Source organism: Pleuronectes platessa, chromosome 11 (genome assembly GCF_947347685.1).
Source record: "Pleuronectes platessa chromosome 11, fPlePla1.1, whole genome shotgun sequence".
NCBI lineage: Eukaryota > Metazoa > Chordata > Actinopteri > Pleuronectiformes > Pleuronectidae > Pleuronectes > Pleuronectes platessa.
In genome coordinates, this window is record NC_070636.1 from 14,602,047 (window position 1) to 14,616,239 (window position 14,193).

At 42.4% G+C, this 14,193-nt stretch overlaps 1 protein-coding gene across 1 annotated transcript; it reads left to right on the forward strand.

Annotated features, from left to right (window-relative positions):
* Window positions 1–12,127: 12,127 nt before the first annotated feature.
* On the forward strand, window positions 12,128–14,121 carry LOC128451525 (uncharacterized). The gene has a single exon (XM_053435390.1). It carries the CDS (start codon window positions 12,128–12,130, stop codon window positions 13,721–13,723), a length of 1,596 nt encoding a protein of 531 aa, XP_053291365.1. The 3' UTR covers window positions 13,724–14,121.
* The last annotated feature ends 72 nt before the right edge of the window (window positions 14,122–14,193 follow it).

Below are 14,193 nucleotides of genomic sequence, written 5' to 3' on the forward strand. Positions count from 1 at the left end.
TGCAATTTGATTAAAGGAATGAGATATTCCAATCTGTTGTGAACCAGTGCCCAGTGGTTTGGAGGTTTGCACGTGTTGTTTTGAGAATGTCATTTCTGTTTCGTGAAATGAACCAAAGAAATGGAGAAAAACTGTAACCTACCTTTTTTTTTCTTGTACTTCTCAAAGGCAGTTCCTGGCAGCTGAGTTTTTTATGGTTCATTTACATGCACATTAGAGTTTGGGAGAACTGACCTAACCTGCAGGTGTGTTTAGATCACATTTACAACCTGGTTCTATCTGACTGGACTTCATCTACTCAGCAGTAAACGAAGAGGAGAGCCACAGTAAAAAGTTTCCCCTGGGTTATTAGTTAGAGTGTTACCTTTATCTCAGCAGCTCATAGTCCAGCTATTATATCCAGAATAGGACTTAAAAAAATGTCCAGGAAGTGATTTAGACTCTAATGAACTGACACTGTTCATACCAGCAAGCTGCCAAATGCATACACAGTGTGATCTCTTGGACCTTAATGCACTGGCCCAGAACTTACATCCCACTGTTTACAAGCCTGTTTATCTCATCTCTAGCCAAGTGAATTAACAGAAAAACACAAGCGTAAAGACACAACACAACCACAACGCATAGAGCACCCAAAAAGGAAGAAAGCACCTGTAACTAAACAAATTAAATAGACATGCATCAAATTTTAAGTGGTGGCTGGCTTGACCATGTTTTCACAAATGACGGCATGCATGTCCGCAGTTTTAACTCTGCACATTTCTTGTCGACATCCATTGTTATGTACTTGTGTTGTGGTTGTGTCTCCGTTGTGTGGATTTCCAGTTGTGTTTTCCATTAATCGGTTAAGACGTCTCTGCGACTGTAAATTTTCCAAAACAGGCCTCAAACTTTATGAACGCTTTGAATAGAATCATTTTGTTGTTTTTCTTACTTCCTAAGTGGGACATTGTGTCTTCAGCACCTTTGGTGAGTGTATCTGAGGAATAAAATATTTACGATAGATGGACAACGAGTAGGTACACATGATTATTAAAGTAAGAGAAGAAGAGGCAGCAGTGACATGATGTCAGAGTCCTGTGATTCAGTCAGTTGTTGCAACGTGAGTGAAAAGCTGTTGCAGGCTGGTGATGATGTTTCTCTTTGTTTCTCTATCTACACTGCTCAGTGTAATTTGGTACATTATGCTATGACTGATTCATAATAACACATAATTGCGACGTCTTTTCTCTGGAGCTCTATACGAGCTCTGCGATGGATCAGGTCCTCTTATTAAAAGGGAGCTGTAATTAAAGCACGTGGACCAAAGAGAAGTTATTTGGATCGAAAAAGAAAACTCACCAAAGGGAAATGTTCCAACTTAATTTCAGCTCTCGACTTGTTTACACAGAGATGCGATGCATTTATTAATGAAAACAGCCTCTACCTGACTCACCATCCAGAGCAATCTGTCCACTTCTCATTTTTTCTTAATGGTGCGACATCCTTGATGCTGCGACACCCTTCCTCCGAAGCGAATGACGAGTGACATTTGAAAATGTAGGATCTGGACAAACTCCGTCTGCGAGACACAGCTTGTGCCTGTGAGTGCTGCCACCTCATGCACAACACAGATGAACCGAGCTTCAGAGTGTGAAACCAGTCAGCCCTGAATCACTGTGTTGATAATCTTACATAAGACAAGGACTACCCCGACAGCTCCGTCTCTGACCGGCTGGAGAGGGATGGCCTGGGCAGGATCTTTAACCACACGGCAACCCGTGGCTGCTCATTGACACGTGGACGGAAAAACAGAGGAAGGAAGGAAGGAAGGGCCTCCAATTACACACAAACACAAACACTCACACACACACAATTATAGAGTGGGCACTGAAGCAGATGTTCAGATGGAAAGAAAATTACATTGATTGCTAGAGAAGCTCATAGTGCATGTTTAGACAGAAAACCTTCAAATGAGATAGTGTTCAAATGTTCATGAAGATGAAAGTGAACATGTCTGTAAAAACATCTTTAAATCCTGTGTTTTAAATGCAGTCATAACACTTTACAAATCAAAATGCAAATGCATTTCTAATAAGTTGCATGAATGTGTTGATGTGCTGAATATATGTGGCTGTATAATCAATTGTACCACATGTACCATTTCAATAGGAAAAAAATCACAATGATCTCACCCAAGGCTTAGTGAATCTTAACAGTGCAGAAGAATAAAAAAGAAATTAGCTTTTGTACATAGCCAGTCTATTTTATCCGACACAGTGTTCTAAATTACCTTGCAAGATTATGATGATATTAGCGGAGAATAGAAACTTGGTATTTATGGCCAGATAGAAGAAAGACACTGTGTAGTACAGTGGGCTCCATCTGTGGAGTGAACTACCCAGAATTCACTCTGCTCTTCCTCTAGTTCTTTCCTGTGTATGGAAGCAGGTCTGACCCACAGGAGGAGGGGAGGCATGATCTGTAGTCCATCTTGGCTTGAAGTGGATGCCATCCTTGATGAACATTCAGCGCCCACACCGCCCACATGCACACCAGCTGCTGAGGCTGCATGCGGGGATTTGTGTGTACTGGATCGCTCTGTGGGCTGCAGACTGTACTGCCTTCAGAGAGGTAAAAGCCATGGCCTTAAAGGAAATAAAATAGCGATTTCCTTTGCACATGATTCGCACTGATGCTGTTACAAGGCTGCAGGATGTTACTTTTTTGTTCAAGGATGCATTGCACAATCCCATTACAGTTTTTCTCCATTGCTTTGGCTCATTTCACGAAACAGAAATTACATTCTCAGAGCTCTAAGTGCAATTGGCAAAATAGCCCATATGGTTCAGCAGAACTACATAGATCACCTTCAAAAGGTCATATCTCACCCAAAAAAGTTAACTCAAGCTTCAAAACCAAATCATTTTCTCATATAAATATTCAGTGCCCCCAAAATGAAAAGTTCCTTCTCGATTGCTGTGGCTCATCTCTCAGAAAAAAAAGGACATTCTCAAAGCTTTAAATACATTTGCCAAAATAACATGGTTCAGCAAAACTCCATAGCACACCTGCAAAAGGTCATATCACTCCCAAAACAGACAACTCATCAGTCAAAACTAAATCCTTCTCTCATACAAATAGTCAGTGCCCCCAAAATGAAAAGTCCCTTTGGCATTGTTTAAACACTACAGGTCAAAATGTTTAGATGTTTTGTCAGTATGGCAGTGGACCATAGAAATATCCCTCATGTGCACATTTCAATCTTGGCTCAGTCCTTTGACACTGAATGGTTACAGTAGATGTTTTCTTTCCAGAATATTATGTGTATCAAACAGAAAAAAGATTAATTCAAGGTTTCACATAAAATACTTTATTGAACTCATACTGCCATGGGAATTGTTACAGTAATTGCCATACATCGTGCTTACAGTAACAGAAAATGTGAACAGCACAATATACTTTGTATTTGAAATTTGTGCAAGCTGTTGGAAATTGTACTTGTCATTTGCTAGGATGTGCTAATACAATTGCAATTTGATTAAAGGAATGAGATATTCCAATCTGTTGTGAACAAGTGCCCAGTGGTTTGGAGGTTTGCACGTGTTGTTTTGAGAATGTCATTTCTGTTTCGTGAAATGAGCCAAAGCAATGGAGAAAAACTGTAACGTGGTGGTTTTAGCATGGGATTAGCAGCCTGATGAGTTTTCATGGAGGTGCATCTCCCTGCAGTCAGTCACCCTCTCCCCCTCAAGCTACATGAGCCCTGAGGGCCTGAGAGAGGCTCCTCCATCTTCTCAGGGATGCACATTTTATCTTCCTGCATGTGTCAAGGGTACGATGCTTCCATTAGAGGCGAAAAATTACTTTTTTCCCCCCTCTCTCTCTCTCTCTCTCTCTCTCTCTCTCTCTCTCTCTCTCTCTCTCTCTCTCTCTCTCTCTCTCTCTCTCTCTCTGTCTCTCTCTCTCTCTCTCTCTCTCTCTCTCTCTCCCCCTCTCTCTCTCGCACACACTAAGGACACAGACACACGAACACACACTTGAATTCCAATCCTAAATGTCATATTTCCCGGACAGGTTTGGGACCATCAGGTCTGCACTGCAGGGATACGCTGATACACCTGCACACATGCACCTGGCATCTGTCTCCCTGTGACAGAGTCCTATCAAAACCCTGACTGTGCCCTTATGTACTGTAATCATAAGGATTTCTGGTTTGACTGCAAATGGCTGCACGGTACATTTTGATCTATATGGTCCACTCATCTCTGCACCTTCGAGATGAAGTGGAACATTGTTGAATTTCATTACATGAGTTTTATTTGTCATGTCAGGCAATTAAACACGAATTTAATATATTCCAATCAAATGAAAACATTATTCACCCAGAAAAATGGCTAAACTGTAAAGTGAAGAAGCTACGGCTTGCAGCTAATAGCTTAACTTAGCACAAAGACTGGAAACAGAAGGAAACTACTAGCGTGGATCTGTCTACAGATGATTTAAAATCAGAATCTCTGAAACTCACTAATTAGTATTCCCTTTGTTTAATCAGTGCAAAACATTAAGAAAAACAACATGTTGCATTGTTGGGCTAGCTTAACCCTGTTTTCTTGTTAAGCTAAGCTATCTGGGTCTACTGGCTCTGGCTTCTTGTCTATTGAATGGAAGGAAGAGAGTCAATCTTCTCTCTCGTCTTGGCAAGAAAGTAGAATAAGCATTTTTCATACAACTGTTAAAAGTATTTTTATCAAAAGAATACAAAAGTTTGACCTGAAACCAACAGTTCATGGACCATCATTTCACTTTTATCCTCACCAGACATGTTTTTGTATTCATAAAAATGTGATGAATGGTTCTTTCATAAAACAAGGTTACAGGTAAAGACAGAGAGTGAGAAAATAGATAACCGATAACTTGTTTATAAAAATGGACGACAAGTTGTCTCAATCGCCCTCTGGTGGCTGGCTTCAGTATAGGTCACAAACCCCGCCTCCATGTTTGCAGAAAACTGAAAGGTAAACGTTCACATCGCATAAAAGTTTCAATAAGATGGTTTCTGTCATTTCACATAGTTCTTATCACACTGTTTTTTGTGCGAGATTGTCTTTAATGAGATAGTTAATGCTATAAAATTGGGGTGAACCATCATGATTGACAGCTGACATCTGATTGGTTGAGTGTTGTCCATCCTCATATACAATCTATGGTCCAACTCTGCGTAAAGATCAATCTACAGTGAAGGTATGTCCAAACATAGTAATGATAAGATAAAAAGATGTTAGAACAAATATACTGTCATAGAAATGTTGATATTATGAACCCAGCTGTCTTTCTATTCTTGAGGTCATGCCCCGAGTGGCTTTGTCAGTTAGTTTGAAGTCCCACAATTTGCATCTGAGAATGCATCTATGTGAATGGGTTCATTCTAGTACAGGAAGTTTCTGTGTTGACCAAATCTAATCCCCACTTCTTTTTTTCCTTTTTCTTTTGTTTCTACTCCATGCGACAGCCACTGACAAGAGCAGTGGGTGTGTAGACTATGAGCCACACTGACACCCACTATGCCAGGTCAACATGCATTTTATGCCATGCACTTAAGGCCGGTGAGTCACCAAGTGCCTCTTTGTAAAGCAATAAGTCTTACCCATTACTCAGGGCTCCATTTACTGTATACTGAGTGTAGATCTAAGCAAGAAGAGAAAGAGCCACGTGAGCTAACATGAGTGGCAGAGCGTGTGTGGGAGAAAACAGATGGCCGTGGGCTTCAGGGCCGTTTAAAAAGAAGTGCAGGAAGAGGAGAGATTTGTCACTAACTCACCTTTTGTATCCTGAGGTTTGACTGATGTGGTCTTCCTCTGCCACTAACATCGTGATAAGTCATGGTTACATTCAATGAACCGAAACATAGACGTGAGTTCAATCGGAAAATCGGAAAAAAAAGTCTACTATTCATCACCAAGCTTTGATCGGCTGAGCATAGATCAGTCCAGACAATGCAGCTACAATACATATGGCTGCAAGATCAGGAAGATGCATAACATACATGTACAGCCCAAATAATACTTCTTACCCCACTCAGCTAGTTAACTATGATCTATTAGTCTGCAGCTAAAACACTAGCGTTAGTTCAAACTGAAACTCAAAACCAGCCGAGTGACAAAGCCTTTAACTTGCAGTTGTCAACCATAGACTGTAGCCTATATAAAGATGGATGACACAACCTCATGACGTTAGCCAGAGTCTGTGGAGTGGGGATGGAGGCATGGCATCAAGGTTCTGCTTATAAATAACTAAAACCAAACTTTACTAAAGGAAAACAATGTGATGAGAACTACCTAAAAATTTAAGAAACCATGTCAGAGAATTATTTTTTATGACTTGTAGATTGACTTTTTTGTTTGGCCCATGTCCCATTTGCTATCATGGAGGAGGTGGGCCTTATGACCTGTACTACAGCCAGCCGCCAGAGGGTGATCAAGATGCTTTGGTTTCACTTTTAATGAAGGTGTCATGTCATCCGTCTTTATACATAATGTTGCCAATACAAGTTTGTTTACATCGCCGTTCCCTACCACAGACAACTCTGCTGCAACTCTTATTGGTTTCGACATCAAAACAGCATCAAATTCTGACTTCATAATTTAATTTTGTGAAACCTACCGTTTGCTGCTGTCTCTCCTGCATATCTCTCCACGCAGGTGCGTCTGCAGTGTTACCCATCTCCGCACAATGTGACTGTCAAACAAATACATTTGTTATCCATTTGTACAATTTATTGTAGCTGTCAGAGTTGAACGTTGCCCGCAAGGCCACAAACAGGGCCTGTCAGACGGGAGATGGAGAGGGAGCTCGCTGGTCCTCCATCTCTTCCACATCATTGCGCGGAAGGAATTTCCATCAGACCACACAGATTAAGGAGGGGGTACAGGTGGCTCATGGGAAACAGCACGAAGGCTCAACACGGTAAAAACGATTGATGATCCGAGTCCTCTTATTCAACAGGAAACCAGGCACATGTCTGATACATGGGACATTGCTGTGTGTTTTCAAATAAAGGTGTTGCAGGCTAGCTTTATCTTAGATTATTATGTTTGCAGATTCTTTATGTTTTCACCCCTGTCCGTTTGTTTGTAAGGATGTTAACAACAAAAACTAATCTACAAATTATTGTGATACTTGGTAAAAGGATGAGGTATGGGCAAGGAAAGAAACTGTTCAATTTTAGTGCTGATCCTGATCAAGGAGTGGATTCAGGATTTCTTTACACTTTCTTTAACATTGTGAATAAGAATATGTATCAACATTTTCCTTGATTTCCCAGAGAATAATTCATGGATCTTGACGAGTGCTATTCTAGTTTTACGTATTTATACTTTGAATAACCTTAAACAGGTAATTTGACATTTATATGCACTGAGCAAGAAAGTAACTGGATGTGAGGATAGTTTTTTATTCAAGCAGGTGACCTTTAAGATAAAAAATAAGTTTATGGCTACCTGATTAGTTTTGCAGGTGTTTGATCCTTAAGCAAATATACTGACACATTAACCTGCTCATGGTTAGAGATACTATCGTCACCAAAGTTGTTAGAATTCATGGTAAAATAAATGTATTTATATTTCATGACAACTCATCCAACTGAGATATTTTCATCCAGACCAAGTCAGTGGAGCGACTCTCTAACCATCGTTGCCATTCCGTTTCGGTGGCTAAAAACATTTGCCGAAATAAAGTTGTGAGATCGGCTGTGCAGTTTACAGATCGGTTTACTTTTCCTCTCTTTAAACAAGTAATTCGTTGTCATTATTTACAGCAGAGCAATAGCACCCAAATTTCAGTCATTACCAAAAATGACACGAACCAGTCACGGTGTAGGTGCTAATTCCCTGTTGTCCAAAATTGTCAGAGTCTGAGAACTGATATTAAGTCCCCCTAAATCCTGTTTACCATCTGGTTGTGGGAAGCCTGACTGAGCGGGGGTGATAATTTATGAGGCAAGAGGGAGCAAAGGCACTGAAGGGTCCGCCTCACGGCCAATAGCATTTCAGTGGCAGCTCATGGTGTGCTGTCAGGGTCTTCAGCTGCAACCCTGTGACTCTGTGTAATTATCCTCCCTCGTCCAGTTCTGCCCAGCGGTATCTCCAGCCTGCCTCTGCTCTGTGTCCTCCAGTCGGGTGACAAACAAGAAAAATATCACATTATCCTTTGGAAACGCACACAGAGGACAACAGAAATGCGGCTTTAATTAAGGTGGTACATTTAAAGATTCAACAGTTTGCCATGACATTTGTTCTCCTCTGTGGTGCAAACCACAGTGACCTCGCATCATGCGATGATACAAACACACCATGGTTACAGGGTGACAGCGGGACAGCTGCGGCCTCTTTCCTGGAACGGAAGGCTAATCCCCATTCCACCTAACAACTGCTGCGTATCAAATCAAAGGGCATTAGAGGGACTGAACGGACCCAGAGACACATGATTGTTATGATACAAATGCATCAACTCTGTGCTTTTGTCCCCGTAGGAGTCACAATCCTCCGCTGGAAAACCAAGGTGGCCACGAGCTGCTTCTTGTTTTTTCCAGGCGATGGTTTAAACTGCGTCACTCTCAGGTGTTCTCAATTATCGGGGAATAAGATGAAGTAGTCCGCGGAGGATGAGGGCATGTTGAGTCATAGGTAAGAAAACATATTTAGTAATAGTGAATGGACCTTGTTGATTCTGGTCCCAAATGAACTTCATTTCCTACCCAGGGCTCACACGCAAATTTTGTCCCAGGTGTGTGTTTTTTTAGTTTCTCAATGAACCTTGAGTGATTTGCTGATTGTGTGGCTCTGAAAGTGCATTTTCCCTGGTGGCTAATTAAGGCATTTCGGTCCACGGATAACACCTCAGCCTGACACGAGCTTTAATTCCTATTCAGCCATTCAAAGTGGCTCCTGGCCCGCAATGAATGGAAGATCAGGTATTTACCATGACATTTCTGCTTTATTGCATACATGTGTCCAATTAGCGGGTCTCATGGTACCGACTGGTTCACATTCTGAATATTTCATCCGCATCCCTGCTAAGTCCATTCTTCTCTGTCAGCGAGCGGCCGGCTGAGTGGTTTTATGTCAAGCACGGAAGCATGGTGATCATGATTTCTCTGGGCCTTTGATAATATACTGCTATTACTGTAATCAATAACTAAGTACTTTTGCAAATCAATTGTCACTCCTGGATGTGAAGTAATGAATGCAAATGACTCAGGCCACACAGTCTGAGCAGGGAAGTAATATTCATCATATAATTACCCAGCTCACCATGAGCTAAAAATAATGATTAGATAAAGTCATATAGCACAGAGACAGCCACACCAGATTTTAGAACCTGGACTCTATGAACTTACAGGTCACAGCAGAAAATGTCACCTACATACAGATAACCAGCAGTGTAGCCTGAAGTCTTGGGGCCAATACTCTAACTTCCTGCCTGCCTGTGAGCATATAGGCTGTTTGTGGATAAACCATCGTCAAAGTGGCACTTTAAACACATACATTGATAAATTAAAGGACCTCGTGCTCCCTGGGATGATAATTAGAATGTTGAAAAGTAAATAATTATTTCCTCTATCAACCACTGGAAGTGACTTTCTATATATTAAAATCATTATATAATCGTTCATATCCATTGATGTGCATATATATATAAATTGGAAGAGGATTTACATTAGAGGACACAACACCTGTGGATCCAGGCATTGGGATGCTAAATCCAGAGTGATGTTGTGATATACCCCCATAATAAAAAGATGGCATTGGTCTGATTCTATAATAAAAAAGAAATGTCTGAATTACGAGATCAGCTTCCGCCCAGTGAACGGCGGAAGGTGAAAGTGTCTCTCTGCCGATGAATTTCCCCCATGTTTAATTGGGTGAACGGCTGCCGCTGCTGTATAAGGACCTGCTGAGGGTTTGATGAAGCCAGTTGGTGAACAGTGAGGAAGGAGGAACCCTGGTAATGTTTGTCTCACCTCTACCGTGTTCGCTCCGTTCTGGTCCTGCTGAGATTTATATTAGCAATTAAAATGAAATTCTGGTCTTGTGGAGGAGAAACAGCTGCGTGAAAGGGCATTTCACACAAAAGCCTCGACAAGAGAATTTAAATTCGGTGCTTTCGACATTTAATGTCGGTAAATTTAGTAAATATCAAAAGTCTGTAAGTAACTTTAACCAGGAAAAACATGTTTTTGAATGCGTCACTGTGCCCAGTCTATTTTTGACTATAAACCAAATAAACCAAACTCGACCCCATGAAAACTTGACTGAGAACCAACTTGTTCAAGAAAAACTAGACGTCCAAAAGCAATATCCTGCCAAACGATAAAACCCTGTCCACTTATCTTTGTCTTTTTTTAGTTTGCAGCTCTTTAAATTTGGGTTACTAGGGATTTGACCTTTTATGTGGACTGCTCAAAGGCTGACAAATGCATTTGAACAAAATAACATTTTCATTGAGTACAAAGCAACTGAGTTCAACATATACTGTAGATACACAGACTGATTTATAGATAAATACAGACTGCTTTAAGATTTTAATGGTAATTGAAACACCTCGCTGGAGAGCGATAAGTAAAACTAATATATTTACATTTTCTGCTTTGATTAATTGCCAGTCGTAATTCGCTCTGTAAGTATTAAGTTTGTTCTTGTTTTTAAAACTGCAGAAATGTCTGTTGAGACAAAGACAAATGCATGACATGATGACTGCACACAGGTGGTAACCAGACAGCTCTAAATCACAATATTCCATGTAAACAGTTGAGCACCTATTTTCTAACTTGGCCTTCACAGTAGAATGTATATAAAGATGGACGACAGACTTTACCAGGGTCTTTGCCGCAAGTTGGCGGTGCTCGTATCCGGGATATTTGGGCTTCGTTTCTGGATAGCGAGAGGAGCTGGAGACATGTCGACTATCCATGTATATACAGTCTACCTGGAAAGTTTAGATGCATAAGCAACTTTCAAAACCACCTCAGTGGTAATTCCCGCAACAGTAGGTGTATCCAGGACAACATTATTTCCATGATGACACACAGACACACAAGGGGAAAACAACATGAGCCCTGACACTGGGGCAGGCGTTGTCACAGGATAGATGTATATCCTCCAATACAACGTAACACTATTATAGTTTACGCTGTAGACAGTTATGTAAAGAGGGGCATTGGATCATCCCCTGAACAGTTGACGTTAGTTTGCTTATGACCCCAGCAACCAGCAGATAATGGTACTCATATCCTCATAGACGCAGACAGCGGTCTATGAATCTAAATGGTTGCCGGGTCAGAGAGATGACTGGACTTTTTAAACAAAGAGCCGTCTCAACACAAGAATTGTTAATTTTTTCTTACTCAATTATTTAAAACAAAGCACAACAAAGTCTGTCCTTTGCTTATAGGAGTTCATCAAGTGAACTGTTTTCCATGACAAATAAAAACGGACCTTGAGGCAGTCATTATTATGAAATCTTAATAAAGGCAAAGCACATCAGAGCCTTTTAAAAACTTGTTGCAATATATAATGATTCGTGGATGAAGCAAGCTACCTGCAGAAATGATGGGTGGAATGATGAATGATTAATTTAAAAGGGGGGGGGGACGGGTGCGGGGGGGGGAAGGAGCCTGCTCTCAAAGCCTGGTCTTCTCCAGTTGTAAGAAGTAACATTATGCACAATTCATAGGTTTCACAAAATGCTATATTATCCTCTTCTAAATTTAAATTAAGGTTTTTTGGGGTGAAATAAAAACTAAAAAAAAAGCCTTATAGTTAACCTGCCAGGCGTGACATGAAAAACACTGGCCATGTTTTTCTCCTCGAGTAATTATTCTGTTCAAATAGCATATTTTTCTCTCCAGGCAGGGAGTGCTTTAGCTGAATGGAGGCTGCCACTGCATAATGGTCCTCAGACGTTTGTTTCCTTGGCAACGTGGGGAGGGCATCTGGAGAGGGAGGTATAAAAACACTGGCAGCTCCTCTCCGAGTCTTACTCAGAGGTAAACGTACTCACTGTCAACACGGAGAGCCTCAGAGAACTTGCCGCACACTTTCTCAGCCCGTTCTTCACCTTCTCTCTCTGCGCGCTTGAAGGCTTGAGAATGATGCGACCGAAAGACTTACGCCAGGGCTCTGGTACCAAGACTTTCCTGGATGCCATGCACGGTGGCAAAGTTCACCTTGCACGTTTTATCCTGGATGCCTTGGACGGACGCATCATCAACTCCAAGACAGAGAACAGCCGCACACCACTCATGTATGCCGTCTGCCTACAAGACCCTGGAACCAGGGCCAAGTTCACCCGGCTGTTGCTGGAAAAAGGTGCCGATGTCAACTGCCAGGATGAGGATGGTCGCACAGCCCTGAGCCATGCCTGCGAGGTGGGTTACCTGGACGTCGTCAAGCTCCTGGTGCAGTTCAACGCAGACCCGGACATCACAGATGCCTGGGGCAACAGCGCTCTCATGTACGCTGCCTTTGCTGGACACAGTCAGGTTCTGGAGTTCCTGGTCCGCGCTTTCAAAAGGATGGGACTGAGGCTGGACAGAACCAACAATGCCGGACATTCCGCAATTGAGGTGGCCAACTTCTTCGGACATAACCAGTGCATCCAGATTCTGAACTTTCCTTGCAGGAGAGGTGTAAGCACGGATGATCCACCCGCTGATGTGGGTACCATTGATGAGGGAGAGTGCCGGCAGCCAAACAAGCTCCCCAGACATGTTCTGGAGAGATTCTCCAAGCAGTTGAATAATGACGACCAACTGCCCGAGGTATTTCAGAGGCAGCTGAAGATTGGAGACAGCAGCGGGCTGTGGAACCGCTTCAAGTGTCCAAGGAGCCAATCGCAAGAAGAGAACCTCCGGCACAGCTGGGCTCTGCCTACTCAGCCAGATAAAAACCGAACTGAGGAGGATCACAGCGTTCTCTTCACTGCCAAACAACTGCAAAACTGCCAACTAAGGGAGCTAAGAGGGGCTAAAACACTGGCCGAGCCAAGCCAGAAAGCTGTCAGCCAAGGAATCCCCGAGAGAACACCAGAGAGTCTTCCTCTCTGGGGGAAAGCTAAGTCGTTTAACCTGGACCTTGTGAGCAGTAGAAAGCAGTCCTATCAGGGTGATGTGTGTGACATGAGCCTGTCAGCCAGCAAATTAAAGAGAGCCTCGCTACAGGATGAGAGATGCCTGATAGACAAGACGCAATGTCAAGGAAACATCCGGGGTCTGACAAACAACGCTGACAAAACTGTCCCTGCGCCAAAACCACTTTCAAACGGCAAGAGTCTGCCCGCGAGAGCACTGGAGGAGAATGTCAAATCACAGAAAGCAGGGGCTAATGACACATCCCCGCCGAGCAGGAGAGAGCAGCCGAAGAGGGGGAGCTTGGGGCCGAGCGGCAGAAACAACAAACTGCTCTTCGCCAGAGGGGAGATGGAGTCAGGGAAGATCCCCGGCCGCGCGCCCGGCTTCGTCGGCCTGGGGACCAGACTGTTGCGTCGATTCACGGCACCGGAGTTCATGAGGATGGTGATAGACTGCTCGTCTGGCTCGTCGAACGGCAGAGGGAGGATGTCCCGTTCAGAGACCTTCCCGCTCTCTCACACGCACCAGCAGGTCAACAGCCAGCCTAGCGTCGACAGCATCAGTGGAGTCAAGTGTGAGTTTGAAAGCTGCTCGTCTCAGTCCACCCTCGATTAGCCCCCGGACAGTGTCGAGCGGCAGAAACAGCCACTAGTGACATTTCAACAGCACTTCAATTTCTGATAATGCAGTCTGGTTGCTTTGGGGGTATATTCAATTGAGACAAATAACAACCTTTGGCTAATGTTGCAGTTTATTAGTTTTTTTTCCTGATATTTATTAATAAAAGAAGCAAGAAATTTAAGCTAAATGTTGGGTTGCATACAGTTTTACTATTCTATCTATAAAATCATATTTTGAATTCTATCAGTCTGTAAGCTACTAAAAATAATTATTTTTGTTTCACATATATGAGATTTATATTGGATGGAACCAACTGTATTTGATATTGTTTCTGTGTTTATAAGAAATATTGTACGTATTTTGCTTAAAGATATTCAGTGACTGTGCTCTGTATGATTCATGCTGAATACCCTAATAAATACTTTAAAATATGCTAAATGTGCATTTATGCATGCATGTACGAG

Bases quoted from the DNA above. Each gene is read 5' to 3' on its own strand.
- LOC128451525 (XM_053435390.1), top strand. From the start codon at position 12,128: ATGATGCGACCGAAAGACTTACGCCAGGGCTCTGGTACCAAGACTTTC.